The sequence below is a fragment of the Sphaeramia orbicularis genome, chromosome 14 (genome assembly GCF_902148855.1).
Source record: "Sphaeramia orbicularis chromosome 14, fSphaOr1.1, whole genome shotgun sequence".
Taxonomy (NCBI): Eukaryota; Metazoa; Chordata; class Actinopteri; order Kurtiformes; family Apogonidae; genus Sphaeramia; species Sphaeramia orbicularis.
In genome coordinates, this window is record NC_043970.1 from 29,888,353 (window position 1) to 29,901,716 (window position 13,364).

The following is a 13,364-nucleotide window of genomic DNA, read 5'->3' on the forward strand; positions in this document are numbered from 1 at the left end:
TATTATTATTATTATTATTATTATTATTAATAATAATAATAATAATAATAACAACAACAACAACAACAACAACAACAAAATATTATAGTTTATTAAGTGTTTACTGCAATATACTTACAAATGGAGAAAAAAGCCAAGCCAAGTCAAGAGCAAGTTACATGAGGATTTTATTCAAATCTGGTCACACTTAAATCCATGTATTGAATCTGAAATGTCATTTGGTTATGATTTGGTCTGCGACATTTGATTTTTTGTTGTTTATAAAGCATTGTAAAATTCAACATACCTCAATCTATTAACATCCACTTGTACCATTAAAAGCAATGACAGAAACATATTTGTGCATATTTTATTCAATATTATTATCCCTAAAAAACTTTTAGCCAATATGCTGTGTAAACAATCAGTAGTATGCAAATCATCAAATGCATCATTGAGGACAGAGACAGTACACATGCAAACACCTTCCTTGACATCCTTTATATAGACAACAATTAGCCAATCTTTCTTACTTATGTTTCTTTCTTAATTTTTGTTTGTTTGCACATGTATATGCATCTGCAGCAGATAAAATGTATTTTCAAAATATTCTATTAATCCCAAGTTATGTCTTTGTTTTTGAGGAAACAAAACTTAGCCACACTTTTGTCTTAAAGCAGTGTAGTTTGTTTTGTTTTTTTTACTCCTGTACTTTCTGCTTTTCAGTCACTGTAATAGGCTAAAAGCACATGTGGATATTCTAGAAAGAGATAAATATTTTTATAACCCAAAAATATTTGGGTTATAAAAAAAAAAAAAAAAAAAAGAAAGAAAAATTGTTCTGATCAGAAAGCTCTGAGTTAAGAAAGGCAAAGCTGGAGCCACAGTAATTTCTCACTGTGGCACAGAGTGGTGGTCATTATTTTCATGCCTGAGTCTAACAAGTCCATGAATTTGATCTTGGGAAAATTGAAGGGTCAGAATCAGTTCTTGGATTCTGCAGGGAATAAGGATAAAATGTGACAGATTTGCTGCAGCAAATTAATTTTATTTGTTGAGTCCATTGACATTCTCAGGAACAAGGCCCTCCATGACAGCACGCTTTGACTCCAGAATCTGCAAGATCAAAACAAGGAGGAGATCCACAATTTAATTATTTTAAATTCCATGCACATTTTCTTGTCTGAACAGTATTTATGTGAGTTTTAGTGAGTGAGTTGATGTACAGCTTGGCTTAAATAGATAAACTTAATTAAATAAATCTGTGGTTATACATATTTCCTTTTGTGTTGAATTTTAACAATTTTAAGCGCAAGTCTTTCTTATCTTATCTTATTTTGGTTCAACCTCTTCAGGATTGCTTGTGTAATACTAAACATGCATGTACAGACTGAAACCACCAAGAAAAACCCTTCTTCACTACTTCATGAAGAAATATAACACAACTGTACATACTGACCTGGAAGTTAGCACTGAGACCGATGATGCTCTGCATGTTTGTACTGTAGTAACCCAACACATACTGTCCACCCAGCAGAGGGATGTCATCCTTATCCACAGTCAACTGCAGCCAGAATGCACAGCTTGATGTAGCACAAATTCATAATATATATTTTTTTCTAAAATAAAAAAAAATCTCTTATTTTTACCTTACCTGAATAACTTCATTCGTTTCTGGTAGATCATCCTCTCTGACCCAGACAAATGTTTCATAATCAGATGGACTCTTGAACCCCACCTGCAGAACAAAAGCCCCATGATTTCAAATATGAACATTAGGGTGTATTCTTTCACTAACTTGTATTTTCCTTTACACATCCATCAGTACCTTGTAAAGGCCAATCCAGTCCCATGTGGAGGACATGAAATCCTCCTGGACAGTGTAGTTAAGAAGTGCATCGTGGTCAGCGCTCCATACGCCCTCAGGAGACACGTGAACCAGAGGAGTGTCAAAGCACTTTCTCAGCTGCAAGAAACAAGCAAAAAAGTGAATAAGGAGCTTTAGGCAGGGGTTGGTGGAAAATCTCCCTCATATTCAGCTATTACTACACATTTCATTAACTAGATTTTTATTTATTGAGTTAAAATAAAAAACAAATATTAATGTTAGTTTGCTCCCACCTCCACACTGAAGGTTGCAATGACAGGTTTGTGATCACTGACTCCATAGGTCATGTCACTGGTGTATTTGTCCTGGGTGACCATGATTGGATAGTCATCATATCCATCATCTCCAGAAGTCGATGCCCTCTCATCATCATCCTCTGATGGCAGGGTTTTAGGTTTGATGCGCCACAGGATTCGATCTGTCCAGGCAGGTTTCCTTTTCTTTCCACTGAAAGAAGAAGAATGTAGGGAATGTAGATTACTTGTAGATTAAGATATAGATTACTTGTCTCATACAGTAATCCACTTCAGAACTGTAGGCAGTGAAATATGCAGTACCTCAGGGCTCATTGCTTGGAACACTGCTGTTCTCTTTTTATATTTTACATCTTGGTCAAATTATTCTTTGAAATACAACTGACTTGATTAAGTTACGTTTCTTTTCGCATCTTTTTCTTACAACTTTTAAACATAATTTTTATATTAACATATCAGAAACAAATATTTTCCAATGATTTAAAAACTATTAGTTGTTGGTTATATATTATTATTAGTATTTCTACTACTTCTACTACTACCACTAACAATAATAATGATGATAATAATTTTTTTACTAGTATTATTGATTTTTTTTATTTCTATGCTCTGAAGTTGTCATCATTGTGTTATTTTTTCAGTTCTGGCAGTATTTAATAATGTTATTGAGGGATAATTGTTAGTTAATGGCCCAACAGTTCTAAAATGTGGTCCATAAATGCTTTTTATTGACTGATAAAGACCAAAATGTCTTCTTAATATACAATATGTGTTAATAATCAACTAATTAATGTAGAATTTGCAAACTAAAATAAAGTGTAATTATTACAATTATGGGCTCTAACAAATCACAGGCAAATAAGCCTGACCAAATGATAGGTAGGCTGAGAAACCAACTAAAAATGTATGTTTCACTTATAAAATAATTTTTGTAATTTTCCAAGTTTTTTTCAACATTATATTGTACATACAAACAAAGTTGCATAAACTATCACATGCAAATACGCTGTTAGAACAAACAAAACAGACACACACAGGAGAGAGGAGTCATTAACAGAAAGCCATAACCAACATGCTAATGAGAGACATTCAGCACTTACAGGAGTCTACAATACCATTTTTTATGGTATGGAAACACTATAAAAAGCAACACATGCATTATGTAGGAACAAACTAGGGTTCTGGGTGCTGGGGGCCTTTGGGAGAGTCTAATGAATTAGCCAATCTTATTTGGAATTCATTACATTGTGTCTTATCAGTGTCTCCAGCTGTTTTCACATTGTAGGTTGTATGAATATGACCTACAAGGTGCAGATTTCACAGTATAGAGCCCTCACTCTTATCTATGGAGACACCAACCTTGGCGGGTCTAGCTCCCTGTACCAGGCCCCCAACCAGACAGAGAGCAGCCCCCAGGTGAGGGAGGTTAGGAGGAAGAACAGGGTGGTGCTGCAGCGCTGCAGGGGCCTGGGTCTGTACATGGTTAGAGGCAGCGCCACAGTGCTCTTTCTGAGAGAGACACATACATGGGGCTAGTGTCAAGAATCCTCACTTTATATGCACTGCTTTTCCTGATTTGTTATACAGCTGGAGATGCATTAGTTTTATAGGTGTGTCTATGTGGTGGAAATAACATTGGGGAAACAGACAGATGGTGCACTGACTATGTAACAGACAGTGTGGAACATGAAATACAAAAAAAAACATGGTCTTACTTAAAACCCAACCATGTCTTCGGAGCGCTGTGCAAAATTCAAATGGATACAAGAGGAAAGCTGAAGACCTTTGGTACATGTTCAGGATATATGCTACATAGAGTGCTACAGTTTGCTTTTAAAGACACATTACCTGGTGTCGTAGGTGTCAGAGTTCCGGTCAAACTTGTAGGTGGGTTTAAAATTTAATGGCCCTTCATCAAATTCCTGGAGGAAAGGCTCCTTGCTCTTCATCATAGTGAGCTGCAGGAGCATTCATTGAATTAGTAAGTAGGTGTTAATTTTGATATTTTACAGACATATTTGGATTTTGTCATATTACCTGGTCTTTGTTCCACAGCAAATTGAGACGTCCACCATTGATGGATGAGCGGAGGAAGTGCAAGCCATGGTCTGCAATACGGAAGTTCAGGTCTCCAAACCAAAACACAACCCTACAGGTAAAGGATTATGTTTCATTATATCTTCTGTAAACAAGTGTCAGTGCAGAGGTTAACATTTAAAAAAAACATTTCTTGCTTTTATGTAATATCATCCTTTTATTTTTGTCCTTTTAATCTGTGGATCTTATTTTATTATGGAAAGTCATCTTTTGTTGCTTTTATTCATCATTTCCTTTTATTAATTTCACTATTGTGATGTGATTTTTTTGCATATGTCTTGTTTTATAATGTATGTTCTTTAGTGTATTCTCTGGCTCCCTTTTTTTTTTTTAAACTTTCACTTAATTTTACCTGAAACTGTCTTGCTTTAGTTTCAAATATTGCTGTTATGTTATCATATGTTCTGTTATGTTCTGTTATCTTGTCTTATCTCATCTCATCCTGTCATTTAAGTGTTATTTTCAAAGGTGCTACAATTATAATGTCTACTCACTTGTGATCCAGAACATGAGGGGTGTCAGCATGATCAAAGTCTTGCGTGTCCAGGATGTACTCGAACTCATCAACTCGCTGCAGAGCGTTGTTCATGTGAGCTGCTAGGTGGCAGTTTACGAAACAGACCATGTGGCCATAAAAGGAGAAACGCACTGATACTCCCCCTTTGTTGCCCTGCATTTATGAAAATGAAAGAGAAAAAATGTAAAGCAAAGAGAACAAGTTTAAAATACATTTTTACAACCAATCAGAAAGTAAAGAATGTGTAACTCTTACCAATAAGAAAAAAAGTTATATTTCTTTCAGTCATGTCACACTTTTATGTTAGACTGTATTCACATTATAATTTTTTATTTGGTATACTGATCGGTCTATTTATCTTGTAAGTCTTCACTCCTTTGTACCACAACAGTTATGTCACTCAGTGTTCTTTGTTTGTGAATTCATTCTGTCAAAGCTGGAGCACATTCCACTAAACAAAAACAAAAGGCCTTTCATGAGGTGTTTACACTGTACAACATCTAATGCCAAAGACATTCCTGGTGTGCACTATTTCACATGGTTTGTTTCAAAACAGTTTGTTACATTATGAACTCCTACCCAGTAGCCAAAGATGCCAGTGCGGGTGTAGGTGCTCTGGATATTTCTGATGAACGGGAGATGAACTTGTTTTGCAAAAATCAGAAGCAGCAAACCTTGCATCCTCACTGATGTGACCTAGACAGAGACACACATAGAGATTTAGCAACATAAAAAAAAAATCTCAAAGATGCAACATTTCAGAGATTTTACATTTCTTTTTTAATTGATGTCAAGTATTCAGGCGGCTGTCCACTCATATTGTACATGTTATATGAGCAAACATCCCATCCTTTACCTTGACAAATCCACGAGGTGCCAGTGTGTCCATGAAGACATGACTCCAGGAGTCCTCAACTATTAAGTCTGAGATGAACCTCACTGGAGTGGCATTCACCTCCTGCAGACTAACACACAAAAACAACAAACAACATTATTTTTTTCTTACAAAAATCAGTTTAAAATTAGATTAAATCCTTCAATCTGGTCGCATTTTATTTTCTGGTTCTAACCCGATAACATAGAGGTCGGTGGGAGGCTGGACGTCCAGTTGGAGCAGTGAGGTGACGTCTTCAGGAGGCTCGGCTGTGGCCACATTCCAGGTTACCATGTACAGCCTATCAGTGTTTTGTAAAAACAAGAATCAACCAGAGAGATGGTAAAAGAGAGACAAAACATGGATAACTATAAGCTACAGTCTCCTCTCACTCTCAGGGTTATATTCCTTATTCATTACTGATTATAACTTTAATGGAAAGCAAACACTTCTAACCCATAAAAACCCAAAGAGTAACTGGTGACTAAAATTATCTGCTGATCTAAAATGTTTAATACATGTTGATCCACTAATATCTATCAATACATGCAAATAATTGATGTAAAATGCTTTTCATGGTCATCAGATATGACCTATTTGGACGTTCAGAGGCTCTGTAGTGAATGTGGAAACACCATCATCTTCTATAACATTGATTCACCAGTAAACCCATGGAGTGTGACAAATTGCAGTGCTTGTATGTGCTTATTTTTGTGTTGTGTTATTGATATCTTTGCTGCAAAAGTTACTTTTTTCAGTTTTCTTTGTTTTTTAACATAATAACCCTGAACTGTAATCTGAGCTTTAATGAACATCTACATGATCAGTAAATTAAATACAGGAAAATCCGTGATTTTCACAAAAAAATAAAAAGCTAAATACGGGGGATAATTTTAAATTAACAGCTGATAAATCAGTTAAGAAATGTTAAAACTAGAGGAAAAGTCATTTGGGAACTGCCACCAAAGTAGATCTGGGTTTTTATGGGTTAATCTTAGTTGCCACGTTTGAGCTCCTGCATTCCCACTTTGCCCTTTGAAGAGTTCACTCTACTGCAGCATTTCATGGCTTGATTGTGCCCTTAGATAATGAAAAAAATATTAATTAAAACAAAAGTATACGGCATGCAAAAATGAACTGAAATAACCTCATTTTATATTAATCTTACTCTGAACAAGATGAGATGAATTTATAAAGACATAATAATGAAAAGCTTGTGTTAATGTTTCTTTCTCCACTGTTCTGTGACAACACCAATTACAGAGAAGCCTACATTTCCCTTTCATGTGTATGCATGAGTAAGCATGTGCACGCAACAACCTGAATGCATCTGTGGCAATAAAGCGCCCACAGAGCTGAAATGCCTCATCCAGCGTGCGAGACACTTCCTCGCTGGCTTCATCGTCAGAGCTCATGTCCTCGATGCAGGTGAGCAGCTGGGCGACCCGCTGGCGAAGGAGCATCTTCGACTTGGAGCCTGAACTACTCATGCTGTCTGAGCGCACACGCAAAGTATCTCCTAAAAAATCCATCTTTGGAGTTTGTGGAGTGAAAAAAAAGGTCTTTGGAGTTTTCCTAAGTGAAGTGAGGACAGTTTTCTAGACACAATTCTTCATTCGATTATTAATTAAAGAAAAAGATGCAGCACTGTGAAGGCAAACAAGTTAAATCCACCATAAGGAATGATCCTCAAACTCTTGTTGTTGGTTTACTCGCAACCATTTGACCCATGAGGTCTCGCTCTGCTCAGGTCTGTGGAAGTAACATGAAGTGACTCCAGGTTGGAAACTCTTCGCATATGCTTCAGGCAGCTCCTGTTTTAAGTCCTTTAAACATGCCAGGATGAAAACCTGAACAGCCCAAGGTGAAGAGTGGCTGTGTTGGTGAAGTCCTTTCTATGGCAGCAGAGTCCTGTGCACTCACGCAGCAATGGAGCAAAAGATTGCCAGAGCAGTGGGGGTGACTCGGGAATGTGGGCAAGAGCAAGTCTGATTTGGACTATAATCACAGGCAGGCGACAGACATGTGAATGTATGTGCTCAGGAGTGTGTGTGTGTGTTTAAAGAGTAGAAAGACGCAAAACTGCCCCCCATTTGGTGACTATTTTTGCAGCACTTGAGTAACTTCAGATCAGTAAGAGGTTTACGACCAGCATCAGCTGAGTCTGCCAAACAAAGCATGTAACCTCGCAATTACAACCATGCATTAGTTAGGGGACAACACACACACAATAGCATTAGCGTCTTTTGGCCTCAATCCATTTTCTCCTCATATAGGTGAAAGGTTATCTGTGTAAACACCCCAGAGAAATGTGGGGTAAATGTAAGCTGTGACACAAATCTTTAATTATTTTTGTTGTTTTTAATGAACATTATCATTAACTGTTGACAAATTACTGACTATTACAGTACATAATGACTTCAAACTGGATCATTTATAGTTATAAGACTTCTATGCACAAACTGTAGGGCATAATCCTTTTAAAATGCTATTTTCATAATACTGTTTTGAGTTTTGTTAGAGCAACTGATTAATATTAGACTTCTATGTAAATGAATCTGAATGTAATCTGAAACAAATTGCATTACACTGTCGATTATGTCATTACTCATTGGATAATAACACTTTTTTGCAAATGTATCAGTAAACACTTACTCATACTCATTTATTCAAACATTTCTGTAATGCTAATAAGTTCAGACAAAATAAATGCCCTGAAGATATTGTTTTTTTCATCGAATAAATGTTTAAATGATAGCTAATCTACGGTGCCCCACATGTCTTTGCCACTTCATGTAACACTGTCACATGCAGAGACTTAGGGAACATTCTTTAGCAACCAGAAGTGTTAAGTGGATAACCCAAGGGTTCACTGGTTCAGTGAGAAATGATGAATAGAAGTCTATTTTAGGTATTATTACAGACTCAAAGCAGCCACAAAGCTTCTTAAGGTTGGGCAACTCAGAGCCTATTGTAGAGTCTTTCAGTGTCTCATGCATATTTTATTCCTGTAGTTTCTTTCCTAGTTGTTTTACTCCTCGTTTTTACTCTCTCTTCTTCTTCTTGTTTACCTATAAAAGCTCATTTAAGTGGAAGACAAGCTGGGAAAAGAGGAGGAGGAAGGTATTAATTCTTACCTGCACTTGTCTTTCCCAACATATCGAGTTCGTCCAGCGCTCATATTCTCCCCTGCGGACAAACACACACGTACTTAAACATGCATGCTTAAACCAACTGTAAAAAACAATAGACACGCATAGTGCACATAAATGCTTCCCTCTTTTAGAGCCAGTTCACCAGGAGCACAAACCAAGGCCCAATAAAATAGACAAAGCCAAACCTGGCAGAGATGCCTGAAAGTCATTTCTGAAATGGCTTTGTAATCATGTCTAATCACGGTTATTGCCATCCATAATGAAGTGACAGCACCCTGAAGGTCACATGTAATAACAGAAACACCTTCACAGCTATTTTAAAAACATATTTGTAAAATTGGATCACAGGAGTCCTCACACATAAGAGTGACGTGACTTTTTTAAACCATCCCATGCGAATAATTTCCTTTAAGCACTGGCCATTTTTAACTAAAAAGGAAGTTTAGGGAAAATTGCATAAAACAGGAGTTTAACATTCATTCAAGCATAAAGCCAGGCTCTCTAATAAAACACAAAAAGAGAAAATCTCTGTCTTCAGCACTGGCCATGCAAGAGAATTCTCTTTTTGTTAGGAAATCTTCAGTGTACCTGGTTGGAGAAATGTAAATGTGACATAAAATTTATACAAAACCACCCCCTTCATAATAGATGAGCATCAAACATCTGATTAAAAACATGTTTCAAGAAATTTTAGTAATATTTCTAAACCTGTGGATGAAATATGTAGAGATGTGTGTGACAGCCATTTGATGCTGGTTCCAAAAAAGTATTGACTTATACTGAACCCAATTTATTCACAATATATTTTTCCAGAAATCATTCTTTAAATTTAGATCCTTTAACAATTGGTCTAATTGTCCATCTTTAAATTATTCCTGTTAGTAAGAGTTTAGGGCTTGTGGAAGGCTTTGATTGACAGGTGAATTCACACTTTCAGACCACCGTTTCTTGAATTCCCTGACATACAACTCAGCTGTTGTTATGGTTGATTGTTATTTATTGGTAATTTACACAAGGCTATCAAATTATTTTGCCATGGACATTTTTGATTAAGTTTGTCATCCTTTAATGCATCAGTGACCTAATATTTGGCAATAGCTCACCTATAGCCTTTTATGCTCCACAGCTCCACCCCTTTTGTCTATATATGGTCACTTCTGGCTCCAAAAAGCCAACATTGCCACCATCAAAACGCAAAAACCTGACTTAAAAACAGCAATCCAAAAGCCAATTTTCAATGTCACAGTTGCTCTGTCCACTTGTTAAATACAGTCTTTGATTAATTATGTGGTGAATGGCTTATGCAACAGCAATATCATTTTGTATATATCATAGTCATGTTTGTGTCTACTACTAAATGATCCACTGTGTTTACCTGGTAAAGGCAAACCTTTTTCACTTAAAGGTGCAGAGCGAGTAACTTTAGCTTGGCATAGTTTAGCAACAAAGTTAGCTTCCCACAACTACAGATGCTGAAATAAAGCTGTAAAACTACGACTAAAAAAATAATTATCTATATTTGTCATCATCATAATTTGTCAAGTCAGTTACAAATGCTCTTGCATAATAACTACTGCTCCTTACCAATAATAAAATAAAATAAAATAAAGTAAAATAAAATGAATAAACCAATAGTTAAACTTTTTTTGTGTGTGCTTCTTGTTCGGTGGAAGTATTTTTCCATATTTTGATTGTGTAAACAGGCTTTAGACATCAAAATCTGATTAATACAAGTGGCAGACACACTCATGCATACTAATTAAGAACCTGGATTAGATGGATTGCAAAAATATTCAACATAACAGGCCTGAACAATGACTCTTTGTACTGTTACATTGCATTTTCTCCTTTGGGTGGATCTTTAAAAATTCAACAGAGCTTTTCTAAAACCCATTTTATACCAAAATTATGTTAACCCATGTTGAAATGTAGTATGTGATATATGCCCTACACATTATATAATGATATTATAACAGCCTCTGGATATTGGCCAGTGAAACAACATTACCAAAGTAAAACTATGAGCCTATATGGTAAAATTAAATACGCTTGATGCAATTATTATCATTTCTCATAGGTTTCAATTATGCATAAAATATTTTCACTTAGTTGTCAATGTCAAATAATGCTGTTATTAGACACCTTAGAGAGTTTTAGACAGTATTTTTTGCATTAAGATAATTTTTAACTCATTTCTAAAGATGTGACTTCAAACTTCAATTAGCTCAAAATTAGACAGATTTTGAGGCTCTTATCCAAGGGTCTGCTGAGAATAAAACCCCCCTCCTCCATTCATCACAGTACCTGTCTCTGTGGGTCTCTGTCGTTCTTGCGGTGTCTGGAAAAAGCCACAAACTCCGTTTGCACAGATGACAAAGATCTCCAAAGGGGAGTCGAGACGCTGGATCTGTTTTCCGACGGTGAGTCCCGTTGTTAACAGGTGTTGGTTGTTCTCTGCTCTCCTTCTGAGTGAAACCTGCCCCTGGACTTTAAGCGTAACATCGGATCAAGCTATTATCCCAGGTTGGTTAACAACCCAGTGAGAACGTATTATCTTATTCATGAATGGTCATGTCTGTTTATTCAATGTAACCATGACGCATGGTATTTGTTGCTTCAAAGCTCCTTTTGTATGTACATAAATAATCCTTCACTTTCTTAACAGTGTGGAATGTATAATGGGTGCCTATAGAACCTGTAGTTAAAACTTTGATTTTAGAATATGAGTCCATGCCATGTTATAGGGAACAAAAAAGCACTTTAATCATGAAACTCCCAAAAATAAATACACCCCACACTGGCTGAACCTGACAGGATTGACCTGATTTGTAGTCATTTATAGTCCTCATAATATACAGAGTAAACAGTAGACCAACTTTATTACCTTTGTGACATCACCACTTTACCACATACAAGACTTTGTTGCATTATGAACAGATGGAGAAAAAAAAAAAGAGTCCCACAATTTAATATATTGTGAAGTTCCTTTAGTTTTGTGACATGCATTCACTGTGGGATCATTTCAATAAGTTTATGATATGTCACATAAAGCTGCTGATCCTAGACCTGACCAACTGAAGGAACCCCAGACCACAACACTGCCCCCATAGGGTTGTAATGTGGGTACAAGGCATGATGGGTAAAGAGGACTTCTCACCCTAATGGGATCATCATTCTGGAACAGGGTCAGTTTGGACTCATCAGACTACATGACGTTTTTCCTTTGAAACACAATCCAATCTTTATGTTCTTTCTCAAACTGATATTTGTTCAATAATGAGAAGCTACTCACTGCACTAGTTAGACTTAAAGAAGTTGTTGCAAATGAAACAGATAAATCACTGCAATACTTACCACTGGAAGGATCCGAACTATTTACTTGGTTAAATCCAGTTCTACCTTTTTTTAGGTGACACTGTTGTCTTACAGTTTACATGTTTACCAAATAAAAACAAACAAAAAAAATAAAAATAAAATTAACTCTTCCTCAAGTTTTCCAAGCTCACAAATAGTTATCAGTTACAGATTTGCTCTGATAAATTATGGATACTCATAAAGGTTGGTGTTTATTTTCACACACTCCCCCTGTGTAGATTATTGAGGCCCAGAGTGGCATCTACATCTCACAAAATGTGTAGCGGCTCACTGTCCCGGTCTCTCTTCTGCCACATAATCAGGGTTTAAAGTAATCTTTGCCATCCAAAGCCTGATTAATTTCGCCTTTCCTGCAGTGTTTTCTATGTGTGTGTATGCAGTGCTTGTTTTCTGACACAGTGCCTTTTTGATACACCACTGAGGGTGCCAAATTGTACACATAGGCTTTAAAAAATCTGTATTGGTTTTAGCAGTGTGGTGCTGCTTAAAGCCCTTTGATTTGATTTGTTGTCAGTTTTAGCCCTGTTTTTTTCATCTACAAGATGCTTTAAAATGCATTGATTCAATGAATTACTATATTTACTTGTCATGTTTACTTGTGATTATATAATAAATGTAATTGCTATATGTCTAGGTGCGTCATAATGTATGAATTTATGATTTCATCTGTAACACAATATTTTAACCTCTGTTTCTGGAATGCAACTTATTATGCAGTGCACTGAAACACAACTTAAGTAATAACCTGTTTATAGTAAAATCTGAAGAAATATACAGAATTTCTTGCAGCATTTTCAATAATTTCTATATTCTTCTATATACAAACAGACAGATGACTTTCCTAAATAAAAGGGTTTTGACTCCAAGCTTTTGCTGTCCTGTGCACACTTTATAATATATCCTGTGTGAGCTCTAAATGCAAGTATAAGTGAGCACATGAGATGCATTGCCTTGGATGTATTTATACACAATCTCTGTAGAACAAATGCTAATGCATCCAAAATAAGAACAGGAAAACATGCCATCAGTGTTTTAGTGAGTGCCAGAAGACTATGTCCTGCCAATGGAACAGATGGAACAGCCCATACATGTATAATAGTTCTTGAATTTATTTTTCTCAGCTATCTTATGTGGGACCGATCTGAATATTGTCTGGGAAAAGACTGGCATAATACAACAATCAACCATAACACTCTGACCACTGACAGGAGAAGTGGTAATAATA

At 36.2% G+C, this 13,364-nt stretch overlaps 1 protein-coding gene across 3 annotated transcripts; it reads right to left on the minus strand.

The window, feature by feature from the left end:
• Nucleotides 1-149: 149 nt before the first annotated feature.
• Nucleotides 150-11,251, minus strand: inpp5kb (inositol polyphosphate-5-phosphatase Kb). Of its 3 annotated transcripts, XM_030154146.1 has the most exons (14): nucleotides 11,069-11,251; nucleotides 8,747-8,798; nucleotides 5,806-5,910; nucleotides 5,592-5,700; nucleotides 5,315-5,431; nucleotides 4,713-4,888; nucleotides 4,159-4,270; nucleotides 3,970-4,079; nucleotides 3,837-3,863; nucleotides 2,101-2,314; nucleotides 1,808-1,945; nucleotides 1,634-1,717; nucleotides 1,439-1,543; nucleotides 150-1,095 (listed from the first exon to the last, which is right to left on the minus strand). In XM_030154146.1, exons 2-14 carry the CDS (start codon nucleotides 8,788-8,790, stop codon nucleotides 1,027-1,029), a joined length of 1,410 nt encoding a protein of 469 aa, XP_030010006.1. In that variant the 5' UTR covers nucleotides 8,791-8,798; nucleotides 11,069-11,251; the 3' UTR covers nucleotides 150-1,026. The 3 variants fall into 3 exon arrangements, with proteins under 3 accessions (XP_030010006.1, XP_030010004.1, XP_030010005.1); XM_030154144.1 differs by lacking the exons at nucleotides 8,747-8,798; nucleotides 11,069-11,251 and adding an exon at nucleotides 6,930-7,662; XM_030154145.1 differs by lacking the exons at nucleotides 3,837-3,863; nucleotides 8,747-8,798; nucleotides 11,069-11,251 and adding an exon at nucleotides 6,930-7,660.
• Between the last annotated feature and the right edge of the window lie 2,113 nt (nucleotides 11,252-13,364).